The sequence below is a fragment of the Dryobates pubescens genome, chromosome 7, assembly GCF_014839835.1.
Source record: "Dryobates pubescens isolate bDryPub1 chromosome 7, bDryPub1.pri, whole genome shotgun sequence".
NCBI classification, from domain to species: domain Eukaryota; kingdom Metazoa; phylum Chordata; class Aves; order Piciformes; family Picidae; genus Dryobates; species Dryobates pubescens.
In genome coordinates, this window is record NC_071618.1 from 527,389 (window position 1) to 552,062 (window position 24,674).

The window sequence follows — 24,674 nt, forward strand, 5'->3', positions numbered from 1 at the left end:
TTCCAGAATACATCTGTAAACTTCTCTTTAATCTTACCATCCACTCCGTAGGAGGCTTCCTCTGATGCTCACTAGAGGCTTTATCAAAATTTCTGGGCACAGCTTCTTTAATTCCTTGTATTATCTCCCTTGAAGCTGTTGATGGTCCCACTGAGGATCTTGATTAGGCCACTTCTGAATTCCTGGTGGCCCCACCCTGATTTTGCCTCTCCCATATTCTCATGCCAGCCTATCTGCCCTTTCCTTGTCTTTGCCCTTATTCTCAGTTGTTAATGTAAATATGGGAAAAGGGCTAGGGTGTGAAGCCCTAATCCAAACAGCAGCATATTCAGCTTCTTCCCTACTAAAACACTTTTTAATCACATGATGGTTCAAAGCTTGGCAAATCCAGTCATCAAAAGATCCAAGTATGGGCCAAAACACATAAGGTCTTAATGTTTTGGGTTTTTTTTTGGCCATACTTGCATACAGTAGTAAACCATTTCTTCTTTGATTTTCCTTTTCTCAACTCGTCATCATCCCAATACTGTAACATGATCCCAAATGTGCTCTCTGGGGGAATGGGAGGGAGTTCTGATGCTTTCCTTTTGTCCCATTCTCCTGATCACTAATGACTAGCCCGGGACCAAAACCGAGCAGCAGCAGTTGGAAGCACTGGCTCTGAGCCACTAGACACCAAACCACCAGGGTCTCCTGGCTACCACAATACAAATGCTACGTTCTTTCGCAGCACTGGTCCCGCTCCCTGCGAACAACCAACCCCCCTCCCTTGCAAAGTCAAACCGCAGGAAAAAACCCTTACCCGCCACAGCCCAGGTCCCCTCCTGCTCTCCTGCGGAAGCCTGAAACCACAGGAAAAAAAACTCCCAAACCAGGTCCCTCAAACTGAGGTCCCCCCTAGAAACCAGGACGTCAAACCCATGAGCATAACCATGCCACGGGCCCCCACAGTTCAAGCCCCACCCAGGAACCAACCGCAGGATACTAAAACCTCCCTAACCGGGCCCCTCACCACCAGGACACCGGACACCAGAATGCAGTGCTGGTTGCCCGATCCCTACGGATGACCAGTCTCCATAGCCCCTAGACCATAGAAACAATGCTGCCCCTCACAGCCTGAATTCTCCAGGGCTGTGAAGACCACCTGACTACCACCCAGATTCCTGGAATACTCACCCACTGTGAAATTCCAGGACCCCATAGCCAGGACCCCTAGCCAGGCAAAACTCACCGAATGGCCTGGATCCTATGCATCACCTGACTGACACAAATTATTACTCCATACATCACACCCACCAATTCTTCAGAAAAAAACCCAACTGACTATACCCCTCAATCCACAATGCACAATATCCCAACAATCCTTGCCTTGGGGCTTGAAGAGACAAAATCCCCCCTCCTTCCAACCCCAAATGCCCCTTCTCCCGAGATCAATAGGTTATCTACACCTAACCCCCCTCTATTTTCTTCACTAGCCCAGACTTCTGGCTTAATCTCTGCCTTATCATTAATGTTTAACTGTAATATTCTGACCGTCACCTGCCCCTCTTCCAGAACTACCCTTATGTCCAATTGAACTATCTCTCCCTAGTAAATTACCTCTTGCACTTGGTACTACTAAGATATACCCTAGCCCAATTCTAGCTTCAGTCTCCAATTTAACATCCTTAGCTACTGGGACTTTAAACCTTTCCCCCTTTGCCCCTAAAACTCACTCTCCACACCCCCTCTAGGAACCTTGGTAACACAAGTAACCCTCCTTCTCCGACCTGAGCCTGGCCATCTCCTGGGCCTGATCCTTTGCCCACCAGTCCCTGGTGGGCACGGCTCAGCCACTGTAGCTCTCCCCGCAACAGCTCCTGCTCCGCCTGCGTCTGTGCCAGCGCCTTGCCCGCCACACCCTAATCCTGCACCACCTACCACAGGTGCTGGTGCAAACACTGACACTGGCCTTGCAGCTCCAGCGGCTCTATGCACAGCCCCTGCCTGCCCTCTGCAGCGTTGCAGACGCGGCCCCGCTCCAGGCCCGCCCAGAATCGATCCAACTCCTGTAGCAACTGCTGGGTGTGCACTCCCATTCCTCCTCCACCCGTGCTAGGCTGTGGCTCAGCTCTGCCTTGTCCCAGGCCAGCCCTGCTGCCAGCTGGTGGACAGGGTGTCCCGCCGCTGACCCTACATTCAGCTCCTGGATCTACTGAACATTTTAACATTTCTTCTTGAGGTCCCACTTTTATAAAGTGGTTTCACTCTGTTTCCTTCCTTATAGAAGCTTCTCAAAAACCTTAAGATCTCTCTTCTCCTTGGGCAATCTCATTTCAAATGCCCAACCTTCCCACAATCTAATTTTCTCTTTAGGCCCTTCTTCCATTATCCTTTTTGTCTTACCCTTATCCTGCGTATTGTGCCTCCAACAAATATGCTGCAAAATTGCTGGCTGTTACAAAAGCTTGCTTATACTTTTCACAGTTACCAAACAGATAAAATACTGAAGTTCCTCTGTACTGATGTTAGTGAAGAAGCACTTGAAGCAATTCAGAATTCAGGAAATGCTTGGTAACTCTTATCAGCAGATACTTTTCTCAGTTGTGCTTTTGTGGGTGGGTGGTTATTTTTTATTTCATGGAAGTGGGGTAGGGATGGGGAATACTGGAGGGCTAGCTCTCACTCAAACTCCTCTGGTCTGATAAACTTTTTCCTAGCAAATGGTGTATGGGTTTACTATTTGATTCCATTAATCAGCAATGTAGCAGTTGTAGCAAAACATCACAGCCCCATGTATACTGGCAACATATGTATATACTCTTATGGCTTAACTTGGATGTATGGGTTTGTATGGGATGAGGAGAGAAATTGTCATCTTTACTAATTAAGTTAGAGAAGTCAAAATAAGATAATTTTTTGACACTGAAAGAAGAAGCAAGACCAAGTGTTTGCTAATGGAGATGTGAAATTAGGAGAACTCAGCAAGCAATGCAAAGAGATTTACTGTAGTAGAGTGCAGGTACATTCTACTGTTAGTGATGGTGCAGTTTGAAGATGAGTAATTATGTCTTTTTATTAATATCATGGTCTTTATCATCTGTTTAGCAAGTTTCATAAGTAGGTTTTGTCTGTTACCACAATAATTTTGTACAATTGTGCTGTAGTTTGAATGGAGTGACAGTAATCAACACAGCTTTTAATTTAAAGCAAACTTAAGTTGCCCAGTCTATTGAGAGACACTCTCCCCCCCAAACTGAAAAACCATACAACTACAATAGTGCTTAATAACTTGGCTTGTTAAAGCTAACTGGTGATGGCAGACCTATTACTGGTTATAATCTCTTCAGGTACTACAGTCAGTCATTTTCATCAAGTTTTGAGGTACTTGCAATGTTTGGAGGAGGTGACATAGGAGGGAGTGTCACATGGAATATCTGTAGCCTGAAACATAAGAGTTAATTATTTTGTTCCAAAATTTCATTTGGAGCAAATTGTAATCTACATGTTTTATTTGTGCTTTGGTGCTGATAAAACATGTGTTTAAAAGGCATTTAAAAAAGCTTTGAAAATACTGAAGTCTGAAAAAAATGAAGCATTTATTGTCACATCAGCTGTTGTAAGGAGAAAGAAACAGGCCTAAAGCTTGTGTAGAATAAACTGTTAGCATATCTTGTTACTGGGCCAATGGCATCCTGGCCTGCATCAGGAACAGTGTGTCCAGCAGGAGCAGGGAGGTCATTGTGCCCCTGTACACTGCACTGGTTAGGCCACACCTTGAGTACTGTGTCCAGTTCTGGGCCCCTCAGTTTAGGAAGGAGGTTGACTTGCTGGAGCGTGTCCAGAAAAGGGCAACAAGGTTGGTGAGGGGCTTGGAGCACAAGCCCTATGAGGAGAGATTGAGGGAGCTGGGGTTGCTTAGTCTGGAAAAGAGGAGACTCAGGGGTGACCTTATTGCTCTCTACAACTACCTGAAGCGGGGTTGTAGTGAGGCGGAGGTTGGTCTCTTCTCCCAGGCAACCAGTACCAGAACAAGAGGACACAGTCTCAGGCTACGTCAGGGGAGGTTTAGGCTGGAGGTTAGGAGGAAGTTTTACACAGAGAGAGTGATTGCCCACTGGAATGGGCTGCCTGAGGAGGTGGTGGGGTTGCCGTCGCTGGGGGTGTTCAGGGCGAGGCTTGACAGGATGCTTGGTTCCATGGTTTAGTTGATTGGGTGGTGTTGGATGATAGGTTGGACATGATGATCTCGAAGGTCTCTTCCAACCTGGATAATTCTATTCTATTCTATTCCATTCTACTGCAAAAGCATGCTGCCATTTAACTGTTTGACTTCTGAGTTGCAGAAATCTTAAATTCTAGAATTTATTTCAAGCATTACTGTTCTTTTTCCCCTTAAGATACGAGATCAAATACAATTTGCAAATGTCTGTGTATTTAATTCTGTAGAGTATATTGTAAAATACAATACCAGAAAAGTTCTGGGTGAGGCTGCAACTTATCAGGGAAAAATTGTGCTTAGACTTTCATCTAGAATGTATTCCATATATTTTAAGTTCATATGTGAAACCTTTCTTAAGATAATAATTTATATATTCTAGCACAGCAAACAGAAAACTGCCTCTTTTGACTGTGAAGTAAAAACCTGAAAAATAGAATGTCATTTTGGACTGTTGTCATTTTAGAGTATGATACAATGTTAGATAAGCCTTCAGGAAAAGTAATCAAAGAGATAATGAAAAGATGTTAAAAAAGTAATTCTTCAAGGTAGAATTTACACATGTCACTTGGAGGGAAAAAACCAACAACAATTTAAAAAAAAAAAACCACAATCAAAAAACACCACCACACCCTGCTAATCTCTGTTGGCAGTGTTCATCATTGTTATGTTCCTGTCTGCTTTTCTGGGATGAAAGTCATTGCTCTATTTTCTAGAATTCTAACACTTTAAAAATATCTCTGTTTCAACAGGCCAGTTGGAATGCCAAAAATGGAAAAAGTTTACCTACATAACCCTAGCTCAGAAGAAACAATTACATTAGTATCAATATCTGCTACAACATCACATTTTCATGCATCTTTTTTTCAAAATAGGGTAAGTTATTCTACTTTCTCAAAATGAGGTTTCCCTTCCCTGTCCACACCCCAAGCGGGAGGTTGTTTTTTGTTTCCTTCTTCAAATGAGCCACATACTGCAATAATTACATACCTAAATGTATTAAGATGCTGCGCTTCTTGATCTTCTGTCAGTTAATAGGCAAATTTGAACAGCACAGGAGAACTAAACCCTATTAGAAGAGAAGGAATGAAATACTGTATAGGAGTTCTGACAGCACTGGGATTGTAAATTGTAACTGAGGGTTTTACAGTAGATCTGCTTTGTTTCTTAAGTGAGTAGGTGTACATTGCTTTAGAACATATACAGCAATATGCTGTTCCTTTAATTTTTCTGAAAATATTAAATGGTATTGGTGTGAAGCAGTCACTGCAATGAACTGGTAACTACTGCAAGCATGCTACAAGAACTTGCAAATTAAAAGCATGACATCAGCAGGATTAAATCTTAACCATGTTGCTGTCAGATAGAGTCCTCTGGTTTTGTTTTGGTTTTGTCTTCAGGGCCTGTGGCTTGGCAGGCATCACGTGAACACAAAAAAAATGAGAAAACCTATATATAAGTAAGCTTTCTCACTTGAGCAATTGCTACAAGAATCCATTTCTCCAATGTTCTATAAGCTAGAAGTCCAAAATATTTCTGTGATAAGCTAAACTCTCCTAAGATTAGAATTAATCATAAAAATTCAATTAAATAGGATCCTGCACTATATAATAGTTGGTATATTAATTATTTTGTTGAATGTTATTTGTCTGAAGCTTCTACTTCCCCCCCCCAACCTTCCACTCCCCAGATTTGCAGTAGACTTTCCAACTTCATTTTTCCATAACAAACACATTGGTCTCTTCTGTAGCACAAAGACCTATTGTTCATCTGCAGACTGGAATGTATTCAATAAAGTTTTGCTTATTTCTCTACTTTCTTGCTTTTATTTCTTCCAGAAAATACTTCCAGGAGGGAATACATCTTTTGATGTAGTTTTCCTCGCAAGAGTAGTGGGAAATGTAGAGAACACTTTATTTATTAACACTTCTAATCATGGGGTATTTACTTACCAGGTAAGAGAATTGCACTCTTTCAGGAAAATATGTGAAGTGTGAATCAACCAGAACAGTATCTTTTCTGGTATGCTTAACCATCCAAGGATATTCACACAATAGTGGGCTTTATTTCCACCCATGCTGCTTGTTGTAACACAGAGACATAGCATTGTAAATATCTGTAGGGTAGTACTGTAAGTCAGATTGATTGAAATTATGTAGGGTTTAAAATCCTCCCAACAGCTTTTTTGTGTGTTTTATTTTAGTAGCTCATTACAATGATCAAGTTCATTCTTTAGCTCTGTACTCATCTGATCCAGTGACAGGGCAGTGTTATTCATTAAGCTGGTGAAAAACTACTCACTGGGAGATTCTATGATTCAGAAAGATAAACTGGACAGATGAGTCTTGACAAGTGAGAGAAATCCTCTTGTTGAATGATTATGACTCTTACCATGGCAATGTTTTGAAAACAGCAACAAAAATGCTTCCCATATGCATAGTCTGTTCCATAATGGTATGATTAAAGAATATTTCACATCATTGTAACTATTAGCTGATACCTCGTATTGCAGAGTATCAGGAAAAAAGATGTCATTTTGAGTTGCTGGGCTCTGAGTATGTCAGTGTAAATAAGTAGCAGTTATGAGAAATACCCTTTAGCTGCAAACTTAACCAGCTTCTTTATTTCAGTGCTTCAGCATGATACTGCATTTGAAATGTTTGGTTAGAAATATACCATAAAATTAATTGAAAAGACTACTTGGTAGACTACTAAAATTGGTATGTGTATGCTAGGCTCAGCAGCAATCACATACAGCTGCTTAAACTTGTTTTTCTTTTTCTCAACCAGGTTTTTGGCATTGGGGTACCAAACCCCTATCGATTGCGCCCCTTTATTGGGGCACGAGTTCCTGTAAATAGCAGTTTTTCTCCCATAATAAATATACATAACCCTCACAGTGAACCTTTGCAGGTGAGCCTAACAGAAAACTGTTAAATACTTGCTTATGATATTAAACTAAAATTTTGTTTATTTCGGTACTGCTTAAATTTTTGTTTGAACTTTAAAGCTATTTGAGGTCAAGTCTTTCATATTATATGAATGTTCTTCTGTTTAAATGCAAATTCGTTCTAGAAATTGGAGATTATGATCAGAGATCACTTAATTTGCTAAATTGAAGTTCTGTAGTGAAATTTCTGTTTTTAAAATGCTCATAATTCCTACAAAATAAATAATTAAACTTCACTGATAATTAATGCTTTTAATCCATGCATGCCTCTTACCTTTCTTTGACTTGTTTTGCACAACCTAAGGTGCCTTTAGGGTGTGTAGGCTAGTATGCAATGTTCAGAAGCATTCTTGTGTTAAGTCAAGATTGCTGGCTATAGTTTACAATATATGCAAATGAATGATGACAAACATGGCCTGATTCTATTAAGTAAGTGATGCATAAACTGTGAAATACTACAGAAAGTCCATAAAACGTAGCATTAGTAAATGGCCATATCACCATAATTGAAAGTGAATATATGTTACTCCAGTGGCCAAATAGTTGCTAACCCATACCATTGCACATTATAATACCTGTTAACCAAACCAGGATTCCTTTAAAGGTGAGTGCTAACTTTTTCCTGTTATCCACCTCAGGTGGTAGAAATGTATTCCAGTGGAGGTGATCTCCATTTAGAGCTTCCAACAGGTCAGCAAGGAGGTACCAGGAAGCTGTGGGTGAGTACTCATCCCTTGCAGCACTTACTTACTTTGTTTGGGGAGATTTATTTTGATACAATGTAAGGTTTGGATTTTTTTTTAACCAACATTGTTTAATGTTGGTTAATTTTTCATGTAACCATGAAAAAAACTCTCAATAAAAATTGAAATTATAATGGAGTCTGTTGTATGGTAACAGCAATTGAAGGAAGGGTTTAGTTAAAAGAAGTCATCTGTATTGAACTGCGCCTTTTTGAAATGAGAGGAGTAAGATGATTCACAGCAGAACTAATTACTTCAGCATTCAGGTTTACCTAACTAAGATGAAGGTGAGCTGGATTTATCTCAGAGGAAAAAAAAAAGGGTATTTCTGTCAATGTCTTTTGTTTTTTAAACTGAGAAATTCCTTCCTGCAAACTGTGAATGTGTACATGGGTCGAAAAGGCAGCTGAAAGCACTTAGGGAAGTAGAATCTGTTAAGGACTACTAAATAAAATAGCAGTGTATATAACTGCAATAAATCCCTAGATCATGAGTTGAGAGTGGCTGGAAACTGTTCTGGAAAGTACTTCTACATGCATACCCAGCACTTACTCTTTACTCTTCATGTTTGTTGCTGGAGATGGGGTAGTGGGTTGGATTCACTCATGGTCTGGCCCATTAAATCTGTTTTGTTGTGTTCTTCACTTAATATAATTTTGAAGTAATACTTACTGGTATCTTTAAGTGAAATAAATTTTAGAAACATCCTGAAAGTAAGGTATTGGCTGTGTGCTTTCTGTCACTCTGCTAGTAATGTCCAAAACACATTTCCTCTTCAGGTGGAAATGCTTCTTTTCTTGATGACTGTTTTTTGTTGTTGTTGGCTTTTTGTTTGATTTAGTGGTGGGGTTTTTTGGTGTGTGGTTGGATTTTGGTGTGCGGGTTTTCTGTTTGTTTGTGGGGTTTTTTGTTTGTTTGTTTGTTTTTTGTCTGGGAGCAGCTTTAAAGTCATCTTAGCTCCAAGGGCTCCAAAATATGTGTCTTCTACTCAGGTGTATCATTACAGTCACATCTGTTGTTACGAGTGAATCCAGGATATATCCAGGTCAGCTAAGAAGGATGGTCACAAAACTTGAGTTCCTGACTTTCCTGGAGAAAGTCCATGAGAATGGCAATATCATAGTTTTAGATACAAAAGTTGCAAAGAATTATGGCTGCAGATCACAAGCATTTTAAAAAATTGAAGTAGAAAAAGTAAACATGCTGAGGGTTAGAAATAAAGATAAAAATGAATTTAAAAAAACTAAGATCCTAATATTTTGACATTTTAGTCAAATGGTTATCTTCTAAAGATAGCCTCTTGCTTTTCAAACAAACACAAGGGGAATGTTGAATTTTGTAGCCATTGGCAGATGTGTAGCAAATGCGTTAGTCACAAACAGAAGAACAGAAGACTTTCAAATGCGTGGTTTATTTCTAGTTCTGTTTCTCGAGCATGTGGCTTTTCAGCATCTCCAGGCCAGGTTGCAAGTTAAAGCCATGTTGACATGCACGTGAAAGCTACCAGCATGTTGCATGGAAAGACAGGTTATAGAATAAATATAGAATAAACCAGGTTGGAAGAGACCTTCAAGATCATTGCGTCCAACCCATCAACCAATCCAACACCACCTAAACAACTAACCCATGGCACCAAGCACCCCATCAATTCTCCTCCTGAACACCTTCAATGATGGCGACTCCACCACCTCCCCAGGCAGCCCATTCCAGTGGGCAATCACTCTCTCTGTATAGAACTTCTTCCTAACATCTAGCCTGAACCTGCCCTGGCGCAGCCTGAGACTGTGTCCTCTTGTTCTGGTACTGGCTGCCTGGGAGAAGAGACCAATATCCGCCTTTCTACAACCTCCCTTCAGGTAGTTGTAGAGAGTAATAAGGTCACCCCTGAGTCTCCTCTTCTCCAGGCTAAGCAACCCCAGCTCCCTCAGTCTCTCCTCATAGGGTTTCTGTTCCAAGCCCCTCACCAACTTCGTTGCTCTTCTCTGGACATGTTCCAGCAAGTCAACCTCCTTCCTAAACTGAGGGGCCCAGAACTGGACACAGGACTCGAGGTGCGGCCTAACCAGTGCAGTGTACAGGGGCAGAATGACCTCCCTGCTCCTGCTGCCACACTGTTCCTGATGCAGGCCAGAATGCCATTGGCCCTCTTAGCTGCCTGGGCACACTGCAGGCTCATGTTCAGCCTACCATCACCCAGTACCCCCAGGTCCCTCTCCGCCTGGCCACTCTCCAGCCACTCTGACCCCAGCCTGTAGCTCCGCATGGGGTTGCTGTGGCCAATGTGCAGAACCCGGCACTTGGATGTGTTCAATCTCATGCCGTTGGACTCTGCCCATCTGTCCAGCCTGTCGAGGTCCCTCTGCAGAGCCTCTCCTACCCTCCAGCAGATCAACTCCTGCCCCCAGCTTGGTGTCATCAGCAAATTTACTGATGATGGACTCAATGCCCTCATCCAGATCATCAATAAAGATTTTAAAGAGCATGGGGCCCAGCACTGATCCTTGGGGCACACCACTGGTGCCTGGCTGCCAGCTGGCTGTGGCACCATTCACCACCACTCTCTGGGCTCGGCCCTCCAGCCAGTTCCTAACCCATCGCAGTGTGCTCCCATCCAAGCCAGGGGCTGACAGCTTGGCCAGGAGTTTGCTATGGGGAACGGTGTCAAAAGCCTTGCTGAAGTCCAGGTGGACTACATCCACAGCCTGCCCCACATCCACCTTGCGGGTCACCTGATCATAGAAGGAGATCAGGTTGGTCAGGCAGGACCTGGCCTTCCTAAATCCATGCTGGCTGGGCCTGATCCCTTGGCCATCCTGTAAGTGCTGTGTGATTGCACTCAAGATGACCTATTCCATAATCTTGCCTGGCACTGAGGTCAGGCTGACAGGCCTGTAATTCCCTGGCTCATCCAACCAGCCCTTCTTGTGGATGGGCACCACGTTGGCCAGTTTCCAGTCATCTGGAACCTCTCCAGTGAGCCAGGACTGCTGAAAAATGATGGGGAGCGGCTTGGCCAGCTCATCTGCCAGCTCCCTGAGCACCCTAGGATGGATCCCATCTGGTCCCATGGACTTGTGGGGATCCAAGCTGCTGAGGAGAGTTCCAATCTACTGCTCATGGAACACAGGGAAACCATGCAGCTCCCTGGCTCTTTCTGGCAGCTCTGCAGGCCAGCTGTCTGGAAGACGTTCTGTCCTGGTAGTAAAAATTGAGGCAAAGAAGGTGTTAAGTACCTCTGCCTTTTCCTCATCCTTTGATACAACATTTCCCTCCTTGTCCACCAAGGAGTGGAGGTTGTCCCTGCTCTTCCTCTTGCTATTCATGTATTTATAGAAGGACTTCTTGTTGTCCTTCACAGCAGAGGCCAGTTTAAGCTCCAAATGTGCTTTTGCCTCCCTAATTTTCTTCCTACATGATCTAGCAACATCCTTAAACATTCCATGGGTTGCCTCACCTTTCTTCCAAAGATGATATACCCTCTTTTTCCCCCTTAGTTCGTTACCCATCCAGGCTGGCCACCTGCCCCGGGGCTCATCTTCCAGCACATTGGCACAGCCTGTTCCTGCACCTTCAACAGTTCTTCCTTCAAGTAGCTCCAGCCCTCCTGGACCCCTTTATTTTTAAGGGCTTTATCCCAAGGAACCCTCTGAAGTAGTTCCTTGAGTAACCTGAAGTCTGCCCTCTGGAAGTCCAGAGTGGAGGTCTTCTTGCTGCCCCTCTTAGCTTGACCAAATACCGAAAATTCAATTATCTCATGGTCACTGGCCCCTAAACACCCTCCGACCACCACATCACCCACCAGCCCACCAGAGGAGGTCAAGCATAGCATTAGTGTACATTAGTGTACATTATGTTAACAGTAATCGGCACTAATTATATTGAGTATTTTTGGTTTTGTTTTGTTTTCTTTTTGTTTCTATCAACCATTGTTATTTCAAAACAAGGCAACTAGAAGAAATTAAATTAGCAGAAGTAAACATTTAGGTATATCATTGTGTTGGCTATGTCAGGAGCTGCACTGCAGTTAGAAAAAGCTGCAGATTGGAGAAAATTGTTTGAAATATGGTGATGATACCTTGACATAGTATCATAGAATCAGTCAGGGTTGGAAGGGACCACAAGGATCATCTAGTTCCAATCCCCCTGCCATGGGCAGGGACACCCCACACTAGATCAGGCTGGCCAGAGCCTCATCCAGCCTGGTCTTAAACACCTCCAGGGATGGCGCCCCAACCACCTCCCTGGACAACCCAGTCCAGGGCTTCACCATTCTCATGGTGAAGAATTTCCTCCTCACATCCAGCCTGAATCTCCCCACCTTATGTACATCATAATCTAAAATAGTTTTGATGACAAATGATTGGATGAAGCAGTCTGCATGTATGGAAGTATTTTTGTAATCCCTGTCCAAAGTTACTTCAGGGATCTGACAAACTTGTATCCTTGGTTACACATATGGAACAGTCAAATCACATCCTTTGAAACTTTAATGAATGTCTGTGTTACGTTAGGTCTGTGAATAAATGCAAAAAAAAAAAAAGGAAAGCTTCATGGTTCAGGGAATTGCCCTGTAGTAGTAGCTGAAAGTAGATATTTTGACATTCTCTGATTACAAAAGAATACATCTACAGCCATTATGCCATGGAAAATGTGGCTTGACCTCCAGAATGGACTGATTTGTACTGCAGAACATACAGGGGAGATGTATAAGACAATCAACACCTATATGGATTACATTCTGTCCAGCTTCCTTCATCAAAAACACAAAAGAAAGAAGCTGTAAACTGAAAAAACATCAATCAATACAAGGACTGCTCATGAAAAATTCCTCCTTTGTGCCATATTTGTGTTTATAGTGGAAGAAGCTCCAAATTTCAGATCAAGATTTCTTCTTAAAAACAAAACAAAAAGAAAAGGGAAAAACTCCAGTGTCCCAACCCTTCTGTAATGTAATGGGAAGGGATATGCAATGTTAGTGTTTCAAACATGGTACCAAAGCTAGGATTTTGTCGCAGCTATGTCCAGCACATAGAGTTGTCTTTCAAACCCTGGATGCAGGGGAATAGACTTCTCTGGAAGGAAGGAATATATTTGATAAAGAAACTAAAACACATTTTGGCTTTCTGATGTAAATAGCTTGGTGACTAATAAACATGCAGCTCCACAAGCTTCTCTGTGCTTGCAATTCTGCACTGTTTCAGTTTGTTTACCCCTGAAACTGTACACCTTGTGTATGCTTAGGTGAAAATCAATTAGAATATGCAAAACCAATATTTAATGTTATTGCACTCAATAATATTTTCATGAATAGATTTTGTTTATTGGTAGATTCTGTCCACTTAGTCTACTGTCTTTCTACTGCAATTTTAATACATAAAACTTAATCAAATGGGATATTAAAGTCTTTTTTCATATATCTAATTTTATTCAGTGTCACGTGATTACAGCTATTCTTTCTAAATTTAATAACATGCAGCCTATCTCTTATTCTTACACTCAGTGCTTCTATGTGATGTTTTTTTGTTGGGTTTTTTTTTTGGTGTAGCAGCTTTTTTGGTAACTACTGCACTCAAATATGCTTTGATTATTTATTAGGAAATACCTCCCTATGAAACAAAAGGAGTGATGAGAGCCAGCTTTTCGTCAAGAGAAGCAGATAATCATACAGCCTTCATTAGAATAAAAACAAATGCCTCAGACAGCACAGAATTTATCATTCTCCCTGTTGAAGTAGAAGTTACAACAGGTTTGTAGAAAATTGTCTGGTGTGGCGTCTTGGGCTTTTTGGGTTGGGTGGGGTTTTGCTTGTTTTGTTTAATTCAGCTTAATTAATTTTTAATATGATAAGAAAATGAAGAAAATGGTAACTTTTCCTTTGCTTTTTCCTAAAGCACCAGGAATCTATTCATCAACAGAAATGCTAGATTTTGGTACTCTAAGAACACAAGGTAAAGTGTATTTCAAGTCTCAAAGTATTTACAAGGAGTAAGGTGGGAGGGGAAAGCCCAGTTATATTTTGTAGTATTGGGGCTTGCTTGTGTAATGGTGGTTCTTAAAAGCCAGTGTTTCAAAAGCAGGGTACTAATATGTTAACAGAGATGTGTACCACCCAACAGTAGTTTGCATATCCAGCTATAAGTCTAGTAATAGTGGTAGTCTTACACAGTTGTGTATGGCTTAGTCTGAAAACCATTGTCAGTTTACTTAGTTTGTGAACTTATTTTGAAAGACTGAATTATATCTGCATAAGTTTTAATAATTTGCAGACAGAGGCAATAGTGAAAACTTTTTCAGATTTGTTACTTATCTTGAGATCTTTCTAAGTGCCACTTACACACTTGTGCCTAACTTCTTAAATTTCATATTGTTTAGTGAAATAATAAAAAAGAAGCATGCAGCAGAAAGTAGTAAAACTGAAGCTCTTTTGAAATTGTAAAAAGGACTCGTTACTGAACACATACTTCATATCTTCTTTCAACTAAAAAGGTGTCACCTGAAGTACTTGGCAACTTAACATGTAATGATTTGAAAGTAAGATAAGGTTCTAATGAGTATTGGTGCACTTGGCAAAATCATTTATTGTAGTGTTTTTAACCTGCTCATTTCTAAATGAGATAGAAAGATGAGTGATTAGCTGAAACATGTAATAACTATCAATGCACAAAAAGAGTTTTTAAGTGTGTCGATTTTTGTGGATTAGCTATTTTGACTGCCTGTAACGTTATGTTAGTCTGACTTTTAAAAACTGAACAACACTGAATTTAGATGAGAAGCCAGTTAGTGCAGATGACTTTGTATATATGCTTCTTATGTTAAAATAGCCTAATAGCTCTGTGTGATTTCTGTTTTGTTTTGTTTTTTTAACAGATCTGCCAAAAATTTTAAATCTGCATTTATTAAATTCAGGAATAAAAGATGTGCCAATTACAGTAAGTTGTATTTTCTTTCAATTTTAAACTTTCTACTTGGATTTACATTGTCTCATAAAACTTAATCATTTACAGGTTCTCCCTGTAGTGTTCAGAATGAAAAAATAAGTTACGTTTTCAGCCACACATTACCTAGTAAGACAGATAATCGGTATGTATGGTATAGGCTTCATAGCCTTCTTCAAATGACTATTTCAGCATTTACAGGCTGTGCCTGCAACATCTGAGCCTCTGGGAGCTTTTATACTTAAGAGCAGTAACTCCTGTTCAATGAACAAGAGATTAATGCAGAGTCTGTGGAATTCTTTGTCCTCATCTCCCACTCCATGAGAGTGTATGAAGTGGTTGCCCAACATAATCTTTTAAGATGAGCAAAGAGTATCTTTGAAGAGAAGACTGTAAAGTGACCCTTGTTTTCTTGAGGTTGTCTGCTTTAAGCCTGCAAACACTCTAGAGCCCTTTCCAGCAAAATTGCTGCAGCTGCACATAAAATGCAGCCAGCTTCAGAATTCTAGGGTTTGGAGTTTCTGTTTTTTTGGGGTTTTTTTCTCTTCAAAATTTTGACTCAAGTCTGCTAGTCTACCTCTGTTCGTTCATATCTATTTACTGTGTAATTTGTATCATGGCCACTGTTTTTCTTCCTTCTTCTCCCCTTCGCATCTTCCTTGGTTTCCAGATTTACTTGTATAACTAGCTATGCCTTGTCCCAGTGCACTTCCAAATGTGTTGAAGTGTTGAAACCGGAGGAGACAGAAGAGTGACTGAAGAGGCTTCCTACTGAGCTCTTGGAGAGTGTTTCTGTTTATTTAAAGCTTATAGCTGTAACTGTAGGGAATTGTATTTTAGTGGTAAATAATCTAACAAAAATGTAAGATGCTGGAAACTGAGGCTAGATTAATTTAAGAAAGAAACAGAATGCAAGTTTAGTAACAAGGATAACATTTCTCTGTGGTAGTTGTCCATTGCAATGATTCCTAAGTTGTTCAGTAGTGTTCTTCAAGTTGAGAGAAACTTGCAGTATACTGCAACAATTTAATTCTTTGTTGCATTAATAAGGTCAGGCAATCTTACAAGGTCTCTAAAAGTCTTGTAAGCTACGAACCAGCTTCTGTGAAGGGTTTTTATTATAAAAATATAACTGTATGATTTTTTCAAATAGAGGATTGGTAAATTTAGTAAATTTTTTTCCAGTTGAATCTGCTGTATTATATTATGTCCATCTTCTTAGATTTGCCAGGATTTTGGCACGGGGACAGGTTTGTTTTGTGGGTTTGTTGTGTTTTTTTTTTAAAAAGTGTGTGATACACGTTTTTGAGTACAATGCAAATAATCATATATTCAAACTACTAGTATAATATCTGATAACATAGTAGCTAGTTCATATTGCTCCATTAAACAAAACACAAAAAACCCCAACCCAAAGCACACACCAAAACCAACCAAAACAAACACGTACAACCCCCCAAAAAACCACCAACCTGCCAACCAAAACAAAAAAAAACCTCCAATCACACAGACCCTCACCAAACAAAACCAAACAAACCAACAACAAAACCAAAACTACAACAGAAAAAACAACAACCCTCTGTAGACTACAGAACATAGATTGTGGTCTAATGGAAGTCTGTCATTTGATAATAATTTATAGATGTTATGACTTAATTTTTCCAGATGAGTTATTCTTTTAGAGTGTATCAAAGAAGTAAATTGGTCATCTTAAAACTTTTAGAACTCACTTTTGCAATCTTCATGCTACCACAAAGGTGCAGATATGATGCATTCACTGTCACATGTGGCACAAGTCAATTGTTCTTCCCATTAAGTCACAGCTTTGTTGTAAAGTTTGTAAGCTTTTTAGCGCAGTGTGACTTTCTGCTGTTGTGCCAGTCATGGAATTTCAAAGTGGTAAGCAAGAGTAAAGAATTTTTGGAAGGAAACTGATGAATAGCTTCATCATGAAAGTTTGATAAATGGATCTTTGACCCTTTAAACTAGGATTTAAAAGCAGTGAGACACAGCTCTGTGACAAATTTCAGCTGAATGTCAAAAGAAAAGGCCAAGGCTATATTTAGCATATGTTTAAGCTGTGTGCTGAAGGAACTAAATATCTTCAGGTCATCTGTGTATGAAAAACTGTGAGTACTGTTGCCAGAGTTGTAGTTGTTCTGCCTTTAAGTACTTAGTCATGCTGTGGTCCCACAAATTGCTTGTGGAAAGTGAGTCACTTGACTTTCTTTTCAGAGTTCTAAGACTCTTCCTTAATTGTATTTTGGAGGGCTTTCCCCATTATTAGGAAGAACCATATTTATTTTGTGACTGGATGAACACTTGTCATGCTGCAACAATTAAGCCGTAGTGTCTAGTTCAATCCTTTCTCTAAAACAAACATTTTGATTTTCCTAAAGGCAATTTAAGCCCATAAAAACAAAGGTACACTTCAAAATTTGAGCTCCTGAACATGCTTGGTGCATTAAGAAACAGCAACTTCAGAACAGCTGTATGTTGAAGCTGAGTTTTACAAAATGGAAAAGTTTGTATAAGAAAGTATTTACTTAATTCTGTCACAGTTCACAAACTTTCTTTTTTTCTTTTCTCTCATCAAGCTGTGAGAAAACAAATTTATTCTGTATCAGTGTTTTCAGTCTGCATATTTGAGTCCACACATCTCAAATTTATCAAGGTAAAAATTACCATGGAGGATTAAAATCTAGTAGTAGTTTATTCCATGACTGCTCTGAAAGATGCTTTATGGTGAAAGTGAACTTCAGTTACTTAGGTGCATCCCTGTTTAAAGTGAAGGACACGTTATTACTGACAAAATAGTGGTGTCCATAAAAGCAAGTAAACCAGTATAGAGGTGGTTCTGACACTGATAGAACCAGCCTTAGTCTGCTGCCTTGCATCCACAAGGCTTTTTTTCTCTTGCAGCAGCGTATCACAGTATCACAGTCTCACAGTATAACTAAGGTTGGAAGAGACCCCAAGGATCATCAAGTCCAACCTGTCTCCACAGACCTCACAACTAGACCATGGCACCAAGTGCCACGTCCAATCTCCTCTTGAACACCTCCAGGGACGGTGACTCCACCACCTCCCTGGGCAGCCCATTCCAATGACGAACGACTCGCTCGGTGAAGAACTTTCTCCTCACTTCGAGTCTAAACCTCCCCTGGCACAGCTTGAGACTGTGTGCCCTTGTTCTGGTGCTGGTTGCCTGGGAGAAGAGACCAACCCCCTCCTGTCTACAACCACCTTTCAGGTAGTTGTAGAGGGCAATGAGGTCACCCCTGATCCTTCTCTTCTCCAGGCTAAACAATCCCAGCTCCCTCAGCCTCTCCTCACAGGGCTGTGCTCAAGGCCTCTCCCCAGCCTTGTTGCCCTTCTCTGGACACGTTCAGGTGTCTCAATGTCCTTCTTAAACTGAGGGGCCCAGAACTGGACACAGGACTCAAGGTGCGGCCTAACCAATGCAGAGTACAGGGGCACAATGACCTCCCTGCTCCTGCTGGCCACACTATTCCTAATGCAGGCCAGGATGCCATTGGCCCTCTTGGCCACCTGGGCACGCTGCTGGCTCATGTTTCGGCAGGTGTCAATCAGCACCCCCAGGTCCCTCTCCGTTTGGCAGCTCTCCAGCCACTTGACCCCAGCCTGTAGCTCTGCATGGGGTTGCTGTAGCCAAAGTGCAGCACCCAGCACTTGGACTTGTTAAATGCCATGCCATTAGAGTCTGCCCATCTGTCCAGTCGGTCGAGGTCCCTCTGCCTTTTCTACCAGGCAATCAAGCAACATATGAGAAATTATTTAGATACAAAATTTAAAAAAACAACAATGTAAAATCCTTCCTTAATTTATTAGCTGTAGACATCTAGGTTTGTTACTCTTGTAATTTAAGAGATGCACCTCTGAACCCTGCCACTTTTCTGATGACAGGCTCGCCTTTTGAATATTTCTGATTTCATTTACTGAGTGAAATCAAGATAATTTCAAACTTCAGTGATTAAAACCCAGCCTTTTGCATGAAAAGAGCTACTAGAAGTAGTTATTCTTTCTGCCACTCAAAAGTTGTGAACTTCAATACAGCTTTGATTTAATCTGCTTTAAGAGGTTGGATTTTTTAAAGACACTTCAGGATCTGAGTTTTGTATGGATTTCTGTAGAAGAAAATTGTGATAATTATGAATTGACTCATGAAGAGAAATAGTAAATATCTGCATCACATGCAGACAGATGACAAAAGTCAGTACTATAAATCCAAAGTACAAAATACCTAGATGAGAGAGATTTTCATTAGCTGGAGGAGCAGTGCTACTTGTTTCCTCTAAAGATCACATGGTCTGCAGAACTTAGGTATGTGTGACTTGATGGCTTTAATTTATAATCGAGGACAGTTTAGCTTGGAAGAACTATAATTGGTTTGTACCACTTGCTGACTGCCTTGCTCCTTTCTGAGAAAGGTTCAGCTGCTTGTGAAGCAGCTGCAAACCTCTGCAGGCCAACATAAAGTAAAACAGCACTCATTTGTTTCCTTCATACAGCATCCTGTAATTTGCAGTAGCTGTTCCTACAGCAGAAGACAGCTGTGGAGGAGAAAACATAGGAGCCATCCTTATTTTAAGCAACACAAGAATAAGAGCATTTACATGCTCCACACCCGGTGTCTCTCTTTAGAGTCTAGATAAGAGTTTGCTAGCAGTCTTCACAGGGGTTTCAGATGTTGGCATGGAATCCAGAATCCTGCTGTATGGCAATGAATATCTCTACAAATCAGCCTTAGTTAATAAGAGACATAAGTGCTGTTCCAGTAGTGCCCAATTTACCTTTCCCATTTAGTTTTAAAACAGTAATCCTCAGATACAAAACATGATCCTGTACAACATTGGTATAGAATGAGTGTCATCCCAGATTTACAAAACTGTTCTCTATATGGTTTATTTGTTGTTTGGTTTTGGTTTTTTTCTCCCCTTGTTGTCAGGTCTGCAGGCATAGCATAGGGTCAGAGACAAGGTAGATTACTGTATCATCACCAGCAATTACACATCAGCTTTTTAAATGAGTGCACCAGCTATTTTAACCTTGCAGTATTAAGACTAAAACCACAAATCTTAAATAAAACTTGCTATATCTTATATTATCATATTTCTGGCCATGCTGTCATCTTATCCAGCATTCCCAATGAGAACTCTCTGTTGCCTGCTTTCCTGCATATTGACTAATTTGCAGGACCTGAAAAATTTCTGAAACTGTTTATAATGCTGCTTTGTTAAAGGAAAGACAGACCTGTAAGAGCTCATACAAAGCTAGTTGGAGTTGTATCACTTTGAAGGCTACCCAGTGTGTTAACAATGATCAACTTACAGGTCCTTCATATTTTGATTGTTTGCAGAGTGTTAGACCTACACCACAGAATGAAGCTATAACAGTACATTTCAAGCCAGTTACGTTAAAAGCCTCTGAAAGTAAATATACCAAAGTTGCAAGCATTAGCTTTGATGGTAAGTACTACTCCTCTCCTCTTAGAACTTGTGAAATGCTTCTGAAAACTCGCTGAAACTTCATTAATTTTCACTCTCTTGAAATGTTTTCTGTAATTGTGAGAAGTAAATGGAATTTTCCTACCTGGAAAAGGCTTACATTTATTCTAATTTCAGTTACTTTTGAATCCAGTGTCTCAGCAAGTAATGTAGACTGGTAAAGACTGTTGAGAAGAGGAGGAGCTCTTCATTGTTCTATCAAACATAAGCAATATTCTTAAGACAGTGATTATTTGAAATATATTATTAGTCTAAGTAGACATTTGCTATTGGGAAATCCTAATGAACCTGGATGTGGTCCTCACAGTAATGTATATGTAATGTGTATTACAGGAGAGTGTATCCTTTGGATTACCCTTTGATCCTTCCAAAATTAAAAAAACAGTCCAGAATCTTATTTCTAAAACAAATAAATAAATAAATAAATTACATTTTATGGTGGAATGCTTATGGAGATAGGGCTATGTAATGCTCTTGAGAACCTTATGGTCAAAGTTGGCTTATTTTATTTTGCTGTCTTGAATTCATATTAAAGAAAAAGGAAGGCCGAGGTGGAAAACCTTTGCACTGGTGCCTTGCCTGCAATGGCATGTTCTGTATGTTGATACTGACTTTCATTTATATCTTGATAAAAGTAGTATCCAGTCATTTTCCTCCTGCATAGTGTGATTGTAAATACTATGCTGACAGCTTTTTAGAAAGTCACCTCTATTTTTATAGAGATTTTAATCAATTGTGAGGATGCTGTTGATCTACTCAGGTGTTACAGCAACAACTAGTATCTTACAACAGTAAGTCTTTCTGCCTGGTTAACTTTATAGATGCATTGATTTTCATTTCAGGTAGATCTAATTTTATTTATGGATTAGCACTTCAGATATTTGAGAGCTTATGGTTTGTAGCTTCAGTGAGGTATGTTTTAGCCTATAAATAAACTCTGAAATAGCTGAACCATGTCAGCTTGAAGTGGTAATATATTTGGTTTTTGAAGCTAGAGTAAATTGTTATATGAGGACCTACTGACTGAAACAGGAGATCTTGGAAAGAACGGTAGTTGGGGAGAAATCCCCAGTAAAGCTGCCTAATGTTTTTGAGATTGACTTAATCAGTTTCTTTTCAGTGAAGCAGCGAGCCCTAAATATTTGCTATTTCAGCTGTCTGAATACATGCATGGGCTTTAGGGACTGGTGGTTTCTCTTAACTAGTATTTGAATCCCGTAACTTTTCTGGCCATATTGCCACCAGGCGAACAATGCTTGTTCTGGAGCAGACCCATGAGTGTCATCCTTGGTTCATGTGTAATTTCAGTTCTTACATGGATTCCAATTCTGTTTCTGTAAACTTTAGCATGCCTTTTATTTCTTCATTATTAAAACATTGCTGTGTTCCTGGCCCAAAGTCCTGTTCAACTGGCAGCTCTGAGGAGCCCAGCTGTCTCAAGTTTAGATGTATACCATACTCTTTAAGTTGGAACATCTCAAGCTTCATCAACATCTCATCTGGCCATTGTGTTGCAATAGATGGCCATAACATAGTTTGATTATTTTGTTAGCCTGGAGAAGGGAAGACTCCAGGGAAGCCTTAGAGTGGTCTTTCAGTACTCAAAGAGGGCTACAGGAGAGCTGTAAAGGGATTTCTTACAAAAGCACATACAACACCGCAAGAGGTAATTTCAAACTGGAAGAAGCTTAATTTAGATTAGACATTAAGAAGAAACTCTACCCCATGAGGGTGGTGAAGCACTGGAGCAGATTGGGGGTTAGAACTAGATGATCTTTAAAGTTCCCTTCCACCTCATTCTGTGATTCTGTTATTTCTGCTCTCCTGGGATCTAATTATCCTCTGGAGATGTTCAAATTATTTATTTGACAGGAACAACCAGGCTTCCCTAGTGTATATAAACTAACTCAGGCAGGCAAACTAACTGGTATTAAGGAGGAGGAATACAGAACTTGGCTCTCTTACTTCCTAGACTTACTACGTGCCAGTTGCACATCGAAATGTCCTTGAGATCCTTTTCTCTCTTCTGTGATACTTCATTTCTGGGCTAACTCTGTGCATTTATTTTTTTTTGTAATGTAATGGATCTTTTTTTTTTTGTCTGCTTTAACAAGCTTTTTATATTTTTGTGTGTACAGCATCAAAAGCAAAAAAAGCATCGCAGTCTTCTGGGAAAATAACTGTTAAAGCAAAAGAGAAGAGCTACTCCAAACTTGAAATACCATATCAAGCAGAAGTATTGGATGGGTAAGCTTACCGTAGTTGAGCATAATTAAAAAATTAAATGCTGTAAATTAGCTGATTAGCAGAGAATGTAGCCTTTTTAGGGGGAGAGAAGATATAAAAAAGTGATACCCTAATTTTTTGTATCTAGAGCTCATTTCAAACTACAATTACTTGTTTGAATTTTCCTGGTTTTACACTAGTAGATGAAGTAGTCTCGGTAACGCATATCTGATGTCAGGACTTGCGAGAAAAGTGACCTCAGGTTCTGAGGGCAGCTGAGAAAGGCTGCAGGTGAGACACTTTTAAAATGCAGTATTGGGAATTTTTCTAGTTATGGATTTGCTGATCTGTCACTATATGAAATAAAGGTAAAGAAAATATTTTTGGTTTTAAGCAAACTTTGGAAGAACTGTCAGTGCTTTCTTAATTTTTTATTTATTTACCAAGTATGGCTAAGCTGACTTTAAAATTGTTGTTGAAATGAGGTGTTACTTATCAACAGAACTGAGAAAAGTACTTTAAAGGCAAACAAGCTAAACCTTACCTGTTAGTACTGCAAACTCCTGATTTGGTTATTAAAGAATATGCATGATTTGCAAATTACCTGAATATTCCAACACTTCTAGTCTTGTTAATACGCAGATTCACATAATTATTTTTTTGTCTCATTTGAATTACTCAATTGCCAATGTCCCCAGTTTTTTCGATGTTGGGTGGAATGCATTCTAGTCTTTTGCATAAGAAAAATACTTCATTTGAGGAAAGTCTTTATTTTTCTCATACTGTTTTCTTTTAATAGGTACTTAGGATTTGATCATGCTGCCACACTCTTTCACATCCGTGACAGTGCCACCGACTTTGTGGAAAGACAGATCTATCTAACAAACACATTCAGTTTTGCAGTCCTTATACATGATGTTGTGTTACCAGAAGAAGCAAAACCAATGTTTAAAGTAAGCCCCATTTCAATGAGTGTTTTCACCTAATAGTAAATATTTAAATATGCTGGGCTTCGTTAAATTGTAACATCAATTTTCATTGTTTACTGATCTAGGTCCAGAACTTCAGTAAACCAGTCTTAATTCCACCTAATGAATCCAGATATATTTTTACACTTCATTTTATGCCTTCCACATCGTCTGTTCATATAGATAATAATATTTTACTTATCACCAACGCTTCTAAATTTCACCTACCTGTTCGAGCATACACAGGATTTTTAGATGTAAGTATTTTCCTTTTTTAATTTACTTTAGTCTAGTTATAGGCAGGCTTAATTTTTTAATTCTCTATTTTTATTTTCAAAATTGTTTTGCGAGGTCTTTACTAAGTTTTCAGCAGTAACCAAATATACGTATTTTTCTTATTCCCTGTAGTTTTATCTAACATGCATAGAATTTTGAGATTGTCAAAATACTGCTGCATTAGACATATTAGTAAATGCATTAATGAACTTAGAGTTTAAGCACGTTTCATATTTCATTTGTGCTAAAATATCTATATCAATCTTTCCAGTATTTTATACTGCCTCCAAAAACTGAGGAACAATTTATAGATTTTGGCATATTGAGTGCAACAGAAGCTACCAGCATTTTATTTGCAGTTATCAACAGCAATCCAATAGAGGTAAGAATGGATTTATTTTTAGCTTGCCTTGTAAAAAAAAAAATCTCAGCAGAGTTGTTACTGAAAACAACATTTTTTGTTCTTTTTAAGCTGGCTATAAGAAGTTGGCATATTATAGGGGATGGTTTGGCCATAGAACTTCTAACAACTGAAAAGGGAAACAGAACAGCGATAATTGCAAACCAGAATGAATTTCAAAATGCTAGTGCATCCGATCAGTCTTCAGTAAGTAGTCCTTTGAACCCATTGCTTAAAGCTAGGTTTAGGAGAGGGGAAAAAGAGACAAATCTGTGCAATTTCTTGCAGTTTCATTTTAGCAGGGGGAGGGAATATAAGAATTCTTAATTTTTGTCTGAGTATGCTAAAGCATGTAGGATTAAAAAACTTTATTTTAAGAAACAAAATTATGTTCAGATTAGTTAGATTTTGAAAAAGGGAAATTTCAGAAGCAGTAACCTCCATACCATT

General features: G+C 39.7%; 1 protein-coding gene across 1 annotated transcript in view; it reads left to right on the forward strand.

Annotated features, from left to right (window-relative positions):
• TMEM131 (transmembrane protein 131) overlaps window positions 1-24,674 on the forward strand; it is a 113,097-nt gene that overhangs the window by 51,294 nt on the left and 37,129 nt on the right. The window contains exons 5-17 of the mRNA XM_054163168.1: window positions 4,951-5,074; window positions 6,037-6,153; window positions 6,989-7,111; window positions 7,787-7,867; window positions 13,487-13,637; window positions 13,783-13,839; window positions 14,759-14,820; window positions 20,207-20,315; window positions 22,493-22,601; window positions 23,380-23,533; window positions 23,635-23,805; window positions 24,096-24,206; window positions 24,297-24,431. Coding sequence (XP_054019143.1) covers window positions 4,951-5,074; window positions 6,037-6,153; window positions 6,989-7,111; window positions 7,787-7,867; window positions 13,487-13,637; window positions 13,783-13,839; window positions 14,759-14,820; window positions 20,207-20,315; window positions 22,493-22,601; window positions 23,380-23,533; window positions 23,635-23,805; window positions 24,096-24,206; window positions 24,297-24,431 — 1,504 coding nt within the window. The remainder of the gene's footprint in view (window positions 1-4,950; window positions 5,075-6,036; window positions 6,154-6,988; window positions 7,112-7,786; window positions 7,868-13,486; window positions 13,638-13,782; window positions 13,840-14,758; window positions 14,821-20,206; window positions 20,316-22,492; window positions 22,602-23,379; window positions 23,534-23,634; window positions 23,806-24,095; window positions 24,207-24,296; window positions 24,432-24,674) is intronic.